At 40.3% G+C, this 16,030-nt stretch overlaps 2 protein-coding genes across 7 annotated transcripts; one reads left to right on the top strand and one right to left on the bottom strand.

The window, feature by feature from the left end:
• The first annotated feature begins 2,495 nt into the window (after positions 1–2,495).
• cdk10 (cyclin dependent kinase 10) lies at positions 2,496–15,253 on the top strand. 5 transcript variants are annotated; one of them, XM_058644781.1, is made up of 13 exons: positions 2,496–2,679; positions 7,845–7,917; positions 8,000–8,071; positions 8,352–8,454; positions 8,778–8,859; positions 9,342–9,409; positions 11,179–11,231; positions 11,684–11,753; positions 13,079–13,138; positions 13,218–13,341; positions 13,752–13,891; positions 14,298–14,350; positions 14,847–15,253. In XM_058644781.1, exons 1-13 carry the CDS (start codon positions 2,587–2,589, stop codon positions 14,963–14,965), a joined length of 1,110 nt encoding a protein of 369 aa, XP_058500764.1. In that variant the 5' UTR covers positions 2,496–2,586; the 3' UTR covers positions 14,966–15,253. The 5 variants fall into 5 exon arrangements, with proteins under 5 accessions (XP_058500764.1, XP_058500765.1, XP_058500766.1 ...); XM_058644782.1 differs by having other exon boundaries at positions 2,498–2,679; positions 14,904–15,253; XM_058644785.1 differs by lacking the exon at positions 2,496–2,679 and adding an exon at positions 7,360–7,502.
• Positions 4,330–7,154, bottom strand: LOC131469618 (uncharacterized). Of its 2 annotated transcripts, none has more exons than XM_058644779.1 (2): positions 5,125–7,154; positions 4,330–4,713 (listed from the first exon to the last, which is right to left on the bottom strand). In XM_058644779.1, exon 1 carries the CDS (start codon positions 6,917–6,919, stop codon positions 5,624–5,626), a length of 1,296 nt encoding a protein of 431 aa, XP_058500762.1. In that variant the 5' UTR covers positions 6,920–7,154; the 3' UTR covers positions 4,330–4,713; positions 5,125–5,623. The 2 variants fall into 2 exon arrangements, with proteins under 2 accessions (XP_058500762.1, XP_058500763.1); XM_058644780.1 differs by having other exon boundaries at positions 5,143–7,154.
• Positions 15,254–16,030: the final 777 nt, after the last annotated feature.

Genomic DNA, 16,030 nt, shown 5'->3' with positions numbered 1-16,030 from the left:
AAAAAGTAATAACTGAGATAAAAAGTAAAAAATATGAGATTAAAGTAATAAAAAATGAGATAAAAGTCAAAAATATGAGATAGAAAGTCAAAATTATGTGATAAAAAGTCAAAATTATGAGATAAAAAGTAATAACTGAGATAAAAAGTCAAAATATGAGATAAAAAGTAATAATTGAGATAAAAAAGTAAAAAATATGTGATAAAAAGTCAAAATATGAGATAAAAGTAATAACAGAGATAAAAAGTTAAAAATATGAGATAAAAAGTAATAACTGAGATAAAAAGTAAAAAAATATGAGATTAAAGTAATAACTGAGATAAAAAGTCAAAATGATGTGATAAAAAGTAATAACTGAGATAAAAAAGTAAAAAATATGAGATAAAAAGTAGTAACTGAGATAAAAAGTCAAAATGATGTGATAAAAAGTCAAAATTATGCGATAAAAAGTCAAAATGATGTGATAAAAAGTAATAACTGAGATAAAAAGTCAAAATAATGTGATAAAAGTCAAAAATATGAGATAAAAAGTCACAATTATGAGATAAAAGGTCATAACTGAGATAAAAAGTCAAAAATATGAGATAAAAAGTCAAAATAATGTGATAAAAGTCAAAAATATGAGATAAAAAGTCCAAATTATGAGATAAAAAGTCCAAATTATGAGATAAAAGTAATAACTGAGATAAAAAGTCAAAATATGAGATAAAAAGTCAAAATATGAGATAAAAAGTCAAAATGATGTGATAAAAGTCAAAAATATGAGATAAAAAGTCAAAAATGAGATAAAAAGTCCAAATTTTTATGAGATAAAACGTAATAACTGAGATAAAAAGTCAAAATATGAGATAAAAAGTCAAAATGATGAGATAAAAAGTAATAATTGAGATAAAAAGTCAAAATATTAGATAAAAAGTCAAAATGATGAGATAAAAAGTCAAAATAGTGTGATAAAAGTCAAAAATATGAGATAAAAAGTCAAAATAATGTGATAAAAGTCAAAAATATGAGATAAAAAGTCAAAATGATGTGATAAAAAGTAATAACTGAGATAAAAAAGTAAAAAATATGAGATAAAAAGTAATAACTGAGATAAAAAAGTAAAAAATATGAGATAAAAAGTAGTAACTGAGATAAAAAGTCAAAATTATGCGATAAAAAGTAAAAATGATGTGATAAAAAGTAATAACTGAGATAAAAAGTCAAAATAATGTGATAAAAGTCAAAAATATGAGATAAAAAGTCTAAATTATGAGATAAAAGTAATAACTGAGATAAAAAGTCAAAATATGAGATAAAAAGTCAAAATGATGTGATAAAAGTCAAAAATATGAGATAAAAAGTAATAATTGAGATAAAAAAGTAAAAAATATGTGATAAAAAGTCAAAATATGAGATAAAAGTAATAACTGAGATAAAAAGTTAAAAATATGAGATAAAAAGTAATAACTGAGATAAAAAGTAAAAAAATATGAGATTAAAGTAATAACTGAGATAAAAAGTCAAAATGATGTGATAAAAAGTAATAACTGAGATAAAAAGTCAAAATGATGTGATAAAAAGTAATAACTGAGATTAAAAAAAGTAAAAAATATGAGATAAAAAGTAATAACTGAGATAAAAAGTCAAAATGATGTGATAAAAAGTAAAAATTATGCGATAAAAAGTAAAAATGATGTGATAAAAAGTAATAACTGAGATAAAAAGTCAAAATAATGTGATAAAAGTCAAAAATATGAGATAAAAAGTCAAAATTATGAGATAAAAGGTCATAACTGAGATAAAAAGTCCAAATGTGATTAAAGTCAAAAATATGAGAAAAAATGTCCAAATTATGTGCTAAAAAGTAATAACTGAGATAAAAAGTCAAAATAATGTGATAAGTCAAAAATATGAGATAAAAAGTCCACATTTTTATGAGATAAAAAGTCAAAATATGAGATAAAAAGTCAAAATGATGTGATAAAAAGTAATAACTGAGATAAAAAGTCAAAATATGAGATAAAAAGTCAAAATGATGTGATAAAAGTCAAACATATGAGATAAGAAGTCCAAATTATGTGATAAAAAGTAATAACTGAGATAAAAAGTCAAAATAATGTGATAAAAGTCAAACATATGAGATAAAAAGTAATTGAGATAAAAAGTCAAAATAATGTGATAAAAGTCAAAATATGAGATAAAAAGTAATAACTGAGATAAAAAGTCAAAATGATGTAATGTAAAAGTGAAAATTGTGTGATAAAAGTGAAAATTATGAGATGAAAGTCAATCTCATTATTATTGTAAATTAGGGCTTTTTGTCTTTTTTTTATTTTTACTGCTTTTTTCCACACTGGCGGAAACGGGCGACCATAAAGGAAAGCTGCATTGATGAAGGGGATCTACTCGAGTTTTAACGATGGCAAAGTAGGCGCAGGAGGCATTCCGCACCAGTAGGTGGCGGTAAAGCGCCATCGCGTTGTTTGACAACCGTTAATAAAAACAAGGAAGAGGAGTGTCGTCTTTCAATCCAAAACAAATGGCGGCGCCCGGCACCGTGATCCTCAGTAGACCATATTATTGTTTTCTGAGGTTCTGAGAAGAATGGACCCTACTGGAGAAGAACCGCCACCGGACCTTATCAGACTCAAGTCCTTAAAGAACAACAGAATATTCGCAGTGCCTCAAAATGACCGGGTAAGACAATTCACTACCGTCAATGAACCGTGAACGCGTTACTCACTCGTGTCTGTAGATGAACGCGTTACTCACTCGTGTCTGTAGATGAACGCGTTACTCACTCGTGTCTGTAGATGAACGCGTTACTCACTCGTGTCTGTAGATGAACGCGTTACTCACTCGTGTCTGTAGATGAACGCGTTACTCACTCGTGTCTGTAGATGAACGCGTTACTCACTCGTGTCTGTAGATGAACGCGTTACTCACTCGTGTCTGTAGATGAACGCGTTACTCACTCGTGTCTGTAGATGAACGCGTTACTCACTCGTGTCTGTAGATGAACTCGTTACTCACTCGTGTCTGTAGATGAACTCGTTACTCACTCGTGTCTGTAGATGAACGCGTTACTCACTCGTGTCTGTAGATGAACGCGTTACTCACTCGTGTCTGTAGATGAACGCGTTACTAACTCGTGTCTGTAGATGAACGCGTTACTCACTCGTGTCTGTAGATGAACGCGTTACTCACTCCTGTCTGTAGATGAACGCGTTACTCACTCGTGTCTGTAGATGAACACTTTAATGAACACGGTCTAGGTAGGAATTGTATATTATATAGGAATTATATATATATATATATATATATATATATATATATATATATATATATATATATATATATATATATATATGTGGTAAAGGTGACACAACATTTTACTGCAAATTCGGCTCAATCCCAGCCATAAATGTCTTACACAGGAACTCAGGCGGCCTTGAGTCAGTGCTATTAAATTGCTGCTTTTTTACATGGGGTTTGGTGCAAAATGACATAGTCCATTGCATACTAGATGTAAAATATGGGTTACTATCATTATTGTTGTTATTATTATTATTATTATTATTACAACAGCAATAACAATATATATATTATATATTACAATAGGATTATTGGAAGAGTCTGGATTGTGCTACTACACTATATTGAGGGAAGGAAGTACATCCTTGAAATAGGATAGAAATGGTTGCCAAACTTTATAATATCTACGGGTGGTGCCCCGGGCAGGGACATCACCTACGCATCACCAACGCCTATGAGACGGGGGCTGCTGTGGAGACATTTGTCTTAGATATCTGATGAGGATGTAAAAGCTTTGAGCATCAAATGGATTGTTGAAGCACCGTTTCTTTCTCTGCAAAGAGAGAGCGAGAGAGTCGAGATGGACAACACCTTACAAGTTTACACCGTTTTATAGTCGCTTCTCACGTCATGAACTTCACTGTGAAGGACAACTGTGGCAAAAATAAACCTGAAGCTTATAACAGATATTTATTTATGTAAAATCATGGAATGGACGTAGAATCTACACAAAAGACTTTCTTTAAACACTGTTTTTACAAATTTGGCACAAAAAGGCCTCTTTCTTATATTCTCAAATAAAAACAAGAACAGAACCAAGGCCCACGTTAAAGTGCAGGTTGAATATCAAACCCACCAACCACCAATACAATTAGACATCAGCTGAAATAGCAATTATTTCTTATATGAACGCGTAACATAAATGATAACAACAAAGATACAGTGTGTTCCATCTTTGTGCCAGTTCCATTTCAAACAGGTGCACATATAAAAAAACGTTTTTCACACTTTCGAGACAATTTGACTAGAGGACAATGCCTGAGTGGGCCGTTCAAGGCAGCTGTTCAAATGGAAGCAGCTTCCCGGCTGCAGCCATGTTATGGGCACTGTCGGTGCCAAGGGTGCTTAATTTTTCCTTGATTTTCCATTCGTTTGCAACATCCAGAAAATGGTTAGCGCATGCTTTGGCATAGTGTCGCTCCGATGTTTTACTGCAGTCCAGTCTTTCAATGAAATGCACTGTGGTTGTGGTTGTTGACAGAAGTCCAGTGGTCTCCACCGTGTTCTCTCATCCTCATACAAAGTGTGTTCTTGACACGATGGTTCCTCTCGAGGGTTTAGATTATACGAGATAGCTCCCTGACGCAATGCCAATGACTTCTTTCAGCCCCTCCTCCTCTTCTGGGTCAGTCGCCACTGGAAGTAGACAAACAGCGTTAACTGCGTAAATTCATTTAAATGAATCTGCAAAATTAACATGAGAACGTTGACGGCACTAGTTTGAATAAGTGTTATTTTCCATTACAGTGGCATAACATCTTTCCAACTAAGGAGTATCAGACGTGGAGCCAGTAGGCTGGAGAATGCTATTGCCTCAGCCTGGTGCCTTGTTATCTGCGTCTCCCGAGGGACGACCCCAAATAATGCAGTCAATGGTTTGGGACTCCTATATGGAAATGTATCAAATATACCTGTCCAAAAAGAGTCGGATCCAAACCAGAGTAGAGTTTGGCGATAAATGTAACCTGTGCAGAACCTTAAACTGCAGCAACCCATGTTGAATACATATTACATTACATTACATGTCATTTATCCAAAGCGACTTACAAGGGAATTGAGTACAACCTGCCAGGGGTAGAGTTGAACTTGCGACCATGAAGTCTTTTGTACACATGGTACCGGTCTTAACCACTGAGCCACTCCACCCCACATATTGACAAGGAATGTACCAATGTTACTGCCTGCCAGTTTACATCTGGCAGGCACCAGATGTAACCTAGACCTCTGTCAACTGGGTCCATGTTCAAACACTCATCTATCCATGTAGGACGAGGACAAAGTTGGGAGGAGGTAGTGGGAAGCATGTTAGGAGGTGAGGGGGGAAGGGAGGATGGCAGACTGTACAGCTGCTGAAGGTTCTGGTCTTGGAGGTGTCTTCCTTTTCTACCTCCTTCTCTTTTAGACTTTACCTTTGGACCCGTTTAAGTATGGTTCCAGTTCTGGATCTTCTTTGTAAGATTTGTAAGACCTGAAACAACGGTTGGATCCTGTTTTAGGCTCCTTAACTTCTTTTCAGGATGGTGTAGCTATGTCATCCTGCTGGTCCTCAGGTGTCACCTCCACTGGTGCTGAAGATGGACAGGTTTCTGGAGACAGGACTGCTTGTTTTCTCCAGTGTCTCCATGGACTGTTCAGTTGTAAAAGGCTCTTGTCTTGGAGGTGTCTTTCTCCTCTGCTTCCTTCTCTTCTGTATTCTATTGTTGATCCAGTTTAAGTGTCCTGAAATGTCCTGATCCTCAGATGTCTCCTCTACAGGTGCTGAAAATGGACATGTGTCTGGGTACAGGGTTGCTTGGTTCTTCAGTGTCTCTGCAGACTGGACAGTTACAGGAATATCTGGGCTTGATGGTCTCATTCTCTTCTGCTTCCTTCTCCTCTGTATTTTACCATTGAACCAGTTTAAGTGGAGCTCTGGTTTTAGTTCTGGTGCTGGCTTTGGATCTTTTTTGTCTGTTGTCCTGAACCCACGGCTTGATCCCTCTTTTGGCTCCTTAACTTTCACTGAGCATGGTTCACCCAGGTCATCCTGCTGCAGCAGCAGCACGGCCTCCTGGTCCTTAAGTGTCTTCACCTCAGGTGCTGAAGAGATACTTGTCTTTGGTGACAGGACGGTCTCCTTTTGTGTCTTAGCAGACGGTGTGGGAAGTTCTGGCATCCTCTTCTGCATCCTTCTCATTGTGATTCTACCCCTGGACCAGTTTTTGCAGAGATCTGGTTCGAGCTGTGACCCTGACCTCTCACCATGCACTGCTGTCCTGGACCAGGGGTTGCCTTTCAGCCATGGGTTTTTTACATTCTTTGGTGATCGAACCATTGACGAGTATGTGTCGTTCTGCAGCTTTGGCTCTTCATGTGCTGCACAGAAACTTTGTTCAGGAAAACACACTATGCTCTGCTTTGTTCTGTTTTTAGGCACCTTTGTCAATGTCCAGCTTGTGTCAACCAGGTCATTCTGCTGCTGTGTCTCCGGTTCTTGTTCTGATTCTGCTTCTTCCTCTGCCTCTGTGTTTTCATCTGGGTCGACTGTTTTCTGACTGTTCTGTCTTATATTTGTCTCCTTGGTGTCTTTCGCATACGGTTGAGGTGTTGCTGCTTCTGGCTGCGCTGGCCAGTAAAAGTATACTGCGCCAAATTTGCCCTGGAAATCCTGCCGACCGTAGGTGTCGTCCAAGTCTTTGTGCTCGGTCCTTCGCAGGCAGCCTTCCACAGGTGGTGTTTTTTTCACAACCATCTTTTTGAGGATTTTCTCAAACTCTGCCATCTGGTATGGGTCGCTTTCAAAGTAGCTGGAGGGCCTCCACTTCTCCTTGGAGAACTGTTCAAAACAGAGGTTTTTGTCCATGCTGAGATTCCTGAAAACTCTTGCGCCTCCTCCTTCTTTGGTGTTCCTCGTTACATCAGAAGAGTGAATAATGTTCTAATAACTCTTAACCGTGGAAGCTGGGTATATACCGACCAGTAGCTTTGATCTCAAAGACATCAAAGCCATGCAAAATATTAGCCATCAAAGTCGCTGGTATGACATCAAAGCCACAGGAAGTGATGTCATTGCAGCTGAAATGGTTAATAAAACCATGTGGCGGCAGTTTCCCACGTTGAGGAGGTGCTATGAAGTAACAGAAAATGATACCAAACCGTGCCGAGTCGTCCAGAGCTATGTGTGAGCCATAAGATCCCTCATTCCGGTTGACGGTTCGTGGAACCCGTTTCCGGATCTCAATGGCTTCCCTAATCTAGCTACTAAAAGAACGACTTTAACGTTTTAGATCTACATCGGAAATTTTAACCCCAAACGTTACCTTAAAAAGTCCAAGTTTCTCTAGAGCTACCTTCCTAGCTACCTTCACGGGCTACCGTCCTATCTACCTACAGAGCTACCTTCGTAGCTACCTAGTTTCCACCAAGTGGAGTCTGGCCGCTGGCAAGTATGAATATAGAATTGCACAAAAGTTGTGATTTTGACGCACGACAAATTGCCGCTGTGTCCGGTGTGAACACAGCATTAAATGTGAATATTTTCTGGTTTCTTTGCTCCATATAACAAAAACTAAATCATTTGAGAAACATCATCAGACAGTCAATGCAACACTGCGGCCAAATACCATAAAAACATGAACTGATTTACAAAGTTATTGTTTTTGAACAGTTGTCAGATGGAGGGAACAAGATAAATTGGCTAAATCTCTGGGCCACAAAAATGAATTATCAATCAATTATCGGTTCCCCCGATTTCTAAAAAGCCCACGATGATGTTTTTTCTTCCTCAGTTCGGCAGCTGCCGAAGTGTCCGAGAGTTTGAGAAACTCAACCGAATCGGAGAAGGAACCTACGGCATCGTGTGTGAGTGAAAACCCTCAGTTTCTGGAATTACAAGAGCGTTTTTGCTGCTCGGTGAATAAACAGCTCCCTCTTGTGGTCGTAGACAGAGCCCGTGACACCAGGTCAGACGAGATCGTAGCGCTGAAGAAGGTGAGGATGGACAAAGAGAAAGATGGTGAGATCACGTCTTCTTCACTCATGTTATTGATTATATTAAACTCTTTTATGTTAGAGAAGAATCATACAGTGATAAAGTGTTTCTTATATGTACACATGTATATTTTATCCTTTTATTTTTAATCTTGTGTTTTCGTCTTTTTTTTTTGGGATCAGTCAAACATTAATTTACCATATTATATTATATTATATTATATTATGTTATATTATATCATACCATGTAGTCATGGAGAGAGAAAAATGTCCTCACCGTGTTTTCCCTGTGTTGTGTCTGACAGGAGTTCCCATCAGCAGCCTGCGAGAAATCACTCTGCTGCTGCGACTGCGTCATCCCAACATTGTTGAGCTGAAGGAGGTGGTGGTGGGCAGTCAGCTGGAGAGGTCTCACACACACACACACACGCACGCGCACACACACACACGCACGCACGCACACACACACGCACGCACACACCAGTGTAACACTCGTGTTTTCATTTGTCATCATGTGACATAGAACCATCCGCCTCACACTGAACAAACACTGATGAACAGCAACGTTTACACACACTGGACCCCACTAAAGTGCATAAACCAGTATGAGTGTGGCTCACCCTTGTTTTTGTTTTAACATTAGTGACCACGGTGTGTGCGTGTGTGTGTGTGTGCACACGTGCGTGTGTGTGTGCACACGTGTGTGTGTGTGTGTGCGTGTTCTCACTCAGTCTCTTCCTGGTGATGAGCTACTGTGAGCAGGATCTGGCCAGTTTGCTGGAAAACATGCAGACGCCGTTTTCGGAGGCTCAGGTCGGTCACTTCCCTCACTCTTGACCGCATGAACGCAGAATCTCATACGTTCACATTCATGTGTTTCCGTGGCGTGACTCGACGTGTCACATGACAACATGGACCTCGGCTGTGATTCTGTCCCTCACATACACAGGCAGCAGGATTCGTCTGAACAAAGGCACAACAGAACATTAGTAAATGCACAGACCTTTGGGATCCATCACAATTCACTCAAAGACGTGAAAATATAATCATTTTGATTTGAACTCAATTTCAACAGTAGGAAGCAAACAACTGAGAGTTTCAGTTTCAGGCCAAAAATAGAAGAATTTCAGCCAACTTGTCCTGAACCTTATGGAAATCTTATTTATTTTTTAAATTTCATTTTCTTATGATGGAATCAGAAAAAAAGAAAACAATTATATATACTGTGTATATATACTGTATACAGTATATAATAATGAAAATGTTGAGTGATCGCTGTTGTTGTTTTTGTCCAGGTGAAGTGTATCATCCTTCAGCTGCTCAGAGGTTTGGAGTTTCTTCACCACAACTTCATTATTCACAGGTGGGTAGCGAGGAAGGTAGCTCAGTAGGTAGCTAGGAAGGTAGCTCAGTAGGTAGCTAGGAAGGTAGCTCGGTAGGTAGCTCAGTAGGTAGCTAGGAAGGTAGCTCGGTAGGTAGCTAGGAAGGTAGCTCGGTAGGTAGCTAGGAAGGTAGCTCGGTAGGTAGCTCAGTAGGTAGCTAGGAAGGTAGCTCAGTAGGTAGCTAGGAAGGTAGCTCGGTAGGTAGCTAGGAAGGTAGCTCGGTAGGTAGCTCAGTAGGTAGCTAGGAAGGTAGCTCAGTAGGTAGCTAGGAAGGTAGCTCGGTAGGTAGCTAGGAAGGTAGCTCGGTAGGTAGCTCAGTAGGTAGCTAGGAAGGTAGCTCAGTAGGTAGCTAGGAAGGTAGCTCGGTAGGTAGCTAGGAAGGTAGCTCAGTAGGTAGCTAGGAAGGTAGCTTGGTAGGTAGCTCAGTAGGTAGCTAGGAAGGTAGCTAGGAAGGTAGCTCGGTAGGTAGCTCGGTAGGTAGCTCGGTAGGTAGCTCGGTAGGTAGCTCGGTAGGTAGTAGGGCTGTAATCAACCAAAGAAATTCTTGGGGGGAAAATGCATCACATGCATCTGAGCAATATCAATATCTGAAAATATACTATACTATGCTATACTATACAATACTATACTTTACTATACTATACTTTATTATGCTATGCTATACTATACTTTACTATACCATGCTACACTACACTATACTATACTATACTTTACTATGCTATACTTTACTATACTATGCTATACTTTACTATGCTATACTATATTTTATTATGCTATGCTATACTATACTTTACTATGCTATAGTATACTATACTTTATTATGCTATACTATACTACGTTGATATCAGCGCGATATCAACTGTTAAGGAATATTGAGATGATTTGTCTCATGTCCTCGCACAGAGACACTGTCTGTGACATGGATGTTAGAGGACGACTGACTGTAGCTCAACATGAAATAAAACCACCGCACGTTCTTTAATCTTTGTGTCTCCTGTGGGTTGGGCTAATCCAAAACACTGAAGACGCGCTGTGACCTGTGGAACACCCCCATTAACACTTGGTACTTTCCTCCAGATGAAATCAAATTAACCGAAGACTGTATGAAATTAACTTGGCAAAAAGTCGACTTATCAGAATTTGAGTCGAACCAGAACTTAGCGACTCATAAATGGACCGGTCGAGCGGGACTTTACAGCCTTAGTACAGTATGTACTGTATGTAAGAAAGTAGCTTGCTAGGTAGGTGGTCAAAAATGGCCGTCTCAGTAGAGCTGACCCTGTTCTACCTGCTCTGTACCGGAAACACACTTTGTTCCACATGTGGCTACTTCCTGTCAAACACGTTAAATTAAAGTTTGGGATTTCTTCTTTTGTTTCACGGCAGGTGGCACCCGCCTAATGTCGTAAAACATTAGTGCTAACAGGAAGTAGCTGCACTTTAGAACGTGTAGAATGAAACAAAGTATCATCATTTCAGCTTCAACGCTGCTGCATGTGTAAAATAAGCCGACTGTCAACAAAATGGAGGCGTCACATGACTCAGCAAATCACTGAGCTTTTAGGAAAAAGTTATTTGTGAACTTTCTATTATTGTTCATGAATTCTTAACAATTGCAGATCAAACGTATTAATGCATGTTTGTATTGTAAATCTAATGTTTTATTGTTATCAGTGACTGTGACAGTGACCCCTGCTGGTGAGCAGAGGAACAGCTTCTGCCTCTTCATCTTCTCTAATCTCATCCTCAGGGACCTGAAGGTGTCAAATCTGCTGATGACGGACAAAGGCTGCGTTAAGATCGGTGAGTCATCGTTGTTACCATGGCGACCTCTGCAGTAGTCACATGACACACCTGACTCTCACATCTGACCTCAGTCTCATTTATTTATGTGTAAAACTGCTTTATGTATCTGAATGAGTGAGTGTTTATGTAACACACACTCACTCACCCACACACACACTCACTCACTCTCCCACACACTCACTCACCCACACACACACACACACACACTCACTCTCTCACACACACTCACTCACTCACTCACTCACTCTCTCTCACACTCTCCCACACACACACTCACTCACTCTCCCTCTGTGTTTGTGAAGTTAAAATCAGTGATTTTCTCTGTGGACTTTGAGTGTGTGTGTGTGGGCGAGTGAGTGTTTAAAACAGATAGAGACGTGAACGTGTCTTTATATAAAGAACGATGAATTAAAAGATGATAAATATTGACTGTAAATGTTGTAACACAGCTGACTTTGGCTTGGCGAGGATGTACGGTATCCCACAGCAACCCATGACGCCCAGAGTGGTGACACTGTGGTGAGTGACAGGCTCTCCATTATAGTGTGTGTGTGTGTGTGTGTGCAGAGCCGGATTAAATAAATGGACTATACTAGGCAGACTGTATTTTTTGGGCCCCCCTCCATCGATGTTATTTATGAATTGAAATCTGAAACTTACCAAAGTTACTAATAAAAGTGAATTCACATTTTACATAACGTAGTCTTTGGTTACGAGTTGGTTCTTTGTATGCCAAAATAAGTCATGTGTCGTATATTAAACAGTCTATCAGACTATTTTGTGATTTTATACGTTACTACAGGCTCTATTAAATTATCCTTATCTTATCCTGTAAAACATGTCAAATGACATGTAATCTTATCCATTGCGAGTGTCATTGTTAAGGCAGTAGTAGCAGTAAATCACCAATGGTGTCAGCATTGCTATGTAAACAGAGCAAATAAGATAAATGTTGTAAGCTATTGCATTTAGCAGAAAATCTTAATTAAATTGAACAGTTTAATAAGTCGTCAAATATACAAAGACCAATAAAGTTTGCAGTAAGAGAAACTGTGCTGTCGTGGTAAAGAGACAAGCATCACTCAGCAGCTCAGCTCCTGGTCTGGACTGTTTTCTCCACTGGTCTGGATGATGAACTGTGCAGTGTTGTTTTTGGAAGCCATTCTACATTAAGTCTTAGTTTTAGTCTTTTGGACTAAAACGCTTATTAGTTTTAGTCACGTTTCACTCATTTCTATATGTGATAGTTTTAGTCCAAATTTAGTCGTCAGTTTTAGGTTGTTTAAAAGTATAGTCTTTTAACAAATCCATTTAAGTCAATAAGTATTGGAGATTACAGCTGGGCAGAAACCTTTAATCTCCATATAGTTTTTCCATGAATTGGCGCAGACTTCATCATACAACAGTGTCACATGACATTTCCTCCGCCAGTGGTGCACCGCGACCAACTCTAGATCGACTTGGAAGGGTTTGGGGCGAATGTGGTTTACAGTGAACCCCCGCCCGGACCTCGCCGCGCCCCCTCCCGCCCGCCTGCCCCCAGTGTCGATCGGAGCAGACTGTCCTCAGAACGCCCTGACAGCGTCGCGTCATCAGGACGAGGAGCGTAAATTGTCTTGAAACGCGGACCAAGTCATTTTTAGGTTTTGATTGACCCTGTGTCTGGGCCCCCTGCCAATCGGGGCCCTAGGCACGTGCCTAGTTTGCCTTTGTGTTAATCCGGCTCTGTGTGTGTGTGTGTGTAGCCTCAGTGGAAACTCTCCTTTAATCCAGCTCAGTAATCTCGTTCGCTCCAGTTACCTCAGACTGATCACGCCTCCTCCTCCTCCATCCTGTGTCTGCAGGTACAGAAGTCCAGAGCTCCTCCTAGGGACCAAGACACAAACTACAGCTCTTGACATGTGGTCAGTGTCTCTCTGTCATGAACCTGCACACACACATTAAAGGGATTTAGTATTAAAGTTACATTGTTGTGTGTTGCAGGGCGGTCGGCTGCATCCTGGCCGAGCTGCTGGCCCACAAACCTCTGCTGCCCGGAACCTCAGAGATCCAGCAGGTGGACCTGATCGTTCAGCTGCTGGGGACGCCCAACGAGAACATCTGGCCGGTGAGAGGATGAAAAACTGACCGCTCTCTCTCTCTCTCTGTGTGTGTGTGTGTGTGCGTGCGTGGACCTAAACCTGTTTACACACTCTCTGTGTGGGGACAAAAAGCAAGTCCCCATAACGTAAATGACTACATTTTAAGGTGAAGATATGTTTTAGGGTTAGGATTAAGATTAGGCCAGTAGTGATTGTAGTTAAGGTTAGAGTAAGTACCCAGGAAGTGAATGTAAGTCAATGCAATGTCCCCTCAAGTCATGAATGTCTAACGTGTGTGTGTGTGTGTGTGTGTGTGTGTGTGTGTGTGTGTGTGTGTGTGTGTGTGTGTGTGTGTGTGTGTGTGTGTGTGTGTGTGTGTGTGTGTGTGTGTGTGTGTGTGTGTGTGTGTGTGTGTGTATTGGTGCGTGTGTGTCAGGGTTTCTCTCAGCTGCCTCTCATGGGTCAGTACAGTCTGAGGAAGCAGCCGTACAACAACCTGAAGAATAAGTTCACGTGGCTTTCTGACGCTGGACACAGACTACTCAACCTGCTCTTCATGTATAACCCACAGCGCAGGTACACACACACTTACATATGTATACGCACACACACACACGTATGTATACGCGCACACACACACGTATACGCGCACACACACTTACATATGTATACGCACACACACTTACGTATGTATACGCACACACACACACGTATACGCGCACACACACACACACTTACGTATGTATACGCACACACACACACACACACTTACGTATGTATACGCGCACACACACTTACGTATGTATACGCGCACACACACTTACGTATGTATACGCGCACACACACGTATGTATACACACACACTTACGTATGTATACGCGCACACACACACACACACACACACTTACGTATGTATACGCGCACGCGCACACACACACACACACACACACACACCAATAATTGCCTCTTCACTTTGATCCAGAGCTTGTGCCAAAGACAGTTTGGAGAGTTCTTACTTCAAAGAAAAACCCCTGCGTGAGTAAAGTGCTCTTTTGTAAAGTCATAGTTCAGATTTGATGTATGAGTGACAGCTGTTGTGATCCAGCCTGAGAAACAAGAGGCTCCTTAAAGTAATCCAGATTATAGATTACAAAAACCCCATCATATAAAATCTGCGTCAGTTTAAAGTCTACGACGTCTTAACACGTTCACGTCTTTATCTCACTGTCAGACAGACTTTTATCAACAGGAAACTCAAGTCTGTAAAACACTCACTCTCTCACACCAAAGTCCACACACACACACACACAGGAGCTGCTGGTCCTCTGCTGCCTCGTGTGGTCACTTTGTGTCACTGACGTTAATCTGAATGAAGGATTTTAGAAGCTGAAGTGACAAAATCTGACATTTGAATGATGGAGGCAGCAGTGTGTGTGTGTGTGTGTGATGTTAAAATCACTGATTTTCTCTGTGGACTTTGGTGTGGGAGAGTGAGTGGTTTACACACCTCAGTGTGAACATGTTCTTAAAGATATCGCAGATGTTATTGTGCGAGAAGAAAAACCTCAACGGTGCCTTTTCCACGCAGCCTGTGAACCAGAGCTGATGCCGACGTTCCCGCATCATCGCAACAAACGCAGCAAAGTGTGAGGACGACGAAGATGAAGGGGACGACGAAGAGGACAAAGACAAAGTCGTGAAAAGTTGGTGGAACCTGTTGTTTGTCACCAGTGAGTGATGTCACAGACGTCATGTGACCAGTCACACGCTTTCAGGCAAAAAAATACACATTTAAAAGAAAATGGAGTCTCAATCTTTGAGTCTGAGTGTTTGTGTTAGTCAGTTCACTCTTTGTTTACTTTTAAAGGAACAGTTCAACATTTCTACAAAACAAACGTGTTACATGTTTGCACCGCGAGTAAAGTCGAGTTAACGTTTGCCATCGTTTCATTAATCTGCATCATCATCATTATTCAAACAAACAAACACGTTCTGACAACAAATGGAAACTCACCAAAAGTCACTCGGGTCGAGAAAAGTGAAGCCAACATGGAAGTGTCCGCAGCCTGCATTCTCTTCATTGGCCATCGGGGGGCGGCGACTCCACTGGTTTGGATGCAATTCTGTTAGGAAATCAGCTTCTACTTCACTGTGTTTTAAAGGTTGTTTATCGTCTCAGCGTGTCCGGGTTGAGTCGACGCGTACATTTACTTTATTTATGTTGAAGAGGAAGGAGACGAAGAGGACGATGAAAAACATTTCATCAGAACAAAAATCGCAAAATATGAAAGAACAAAATTAGCAAATCGCTAATCCTGCAGTTTTGCGAAATTAAAAATGTAAATATTAAAATATCATCTGACCGAACAAATGGCAAGAATTGTTGTTGTTTTTTTATGTCAGATTAACGTCAGGAACTAAAACGTTACATTAGCACAAATTTGCTTTTATTGTTCGGTTCCGAAACATCGGGATGTAGGAAGGATCTCGACGCTGACTGTGTCACATGACTTGCTCGGCCGCAGATTTTGTTCAAATATTCAAAGTCGAGTTGCGTCGACGTCGTCCCAACGCTGCGTTAAATTAAAGACGCGGCAGCTGCTTAATCGCAGGGTAAAGATCAGAAATGTGCACTAGTGTGACGATGACCTGTTGCTTTTAAGATTCTCCAGGCTGGGACGGAGACTCGATGCAGATCATGTGACACTGATCGCG

Source organism: Solea solea, chromosome 12 (assembly GCF_958295425.1).
Source record: "Solea solea chromosome 12, fSolSol10.1, whole genome shotgun sequence".
Classification (NCBI taxonomy): domain Eukaryota; kingdom Metazoa; phylum Chordata; class Actinopteri; order Pleuronectiformes; family Soleidae; genus Solea; species Solea solea.
Note: the sequence above shows the minus strand (reverse complement) of the source record. Positions and strands in the feature narration are given on the sequence as shown.

Coding starts and splice junctions, on each gene's coding strand:
- LOC131469618 (XM_058644779.1), bottom strand. CDS start 6,919: ATGGACAAAAACCTCTGTTTTGAACAGTTCTCCAAGGAGAAGTGGAGG.
- cdk10 (XM_058644781.1), top strand. CDS start 2,587: ATGGACCCTACTGGAGAAGAACCGCCACCGGACCTTATCAGACTCAAG. Junction 11,232..11,683: donor CAAAGGCTGCGTTAAGATCG/GTGAGTCATCGT, acceptor GTTGTAACACAG/CTGACTTTGGCTTGGCGAGG. Junction 11,754..13,078: donor CCCAGAGTGGTGACACTGTG/GTGAGTGACAGG, acceptor CTGTGTCTGCAG/GTACAGAAGTCCAGAGCTCC.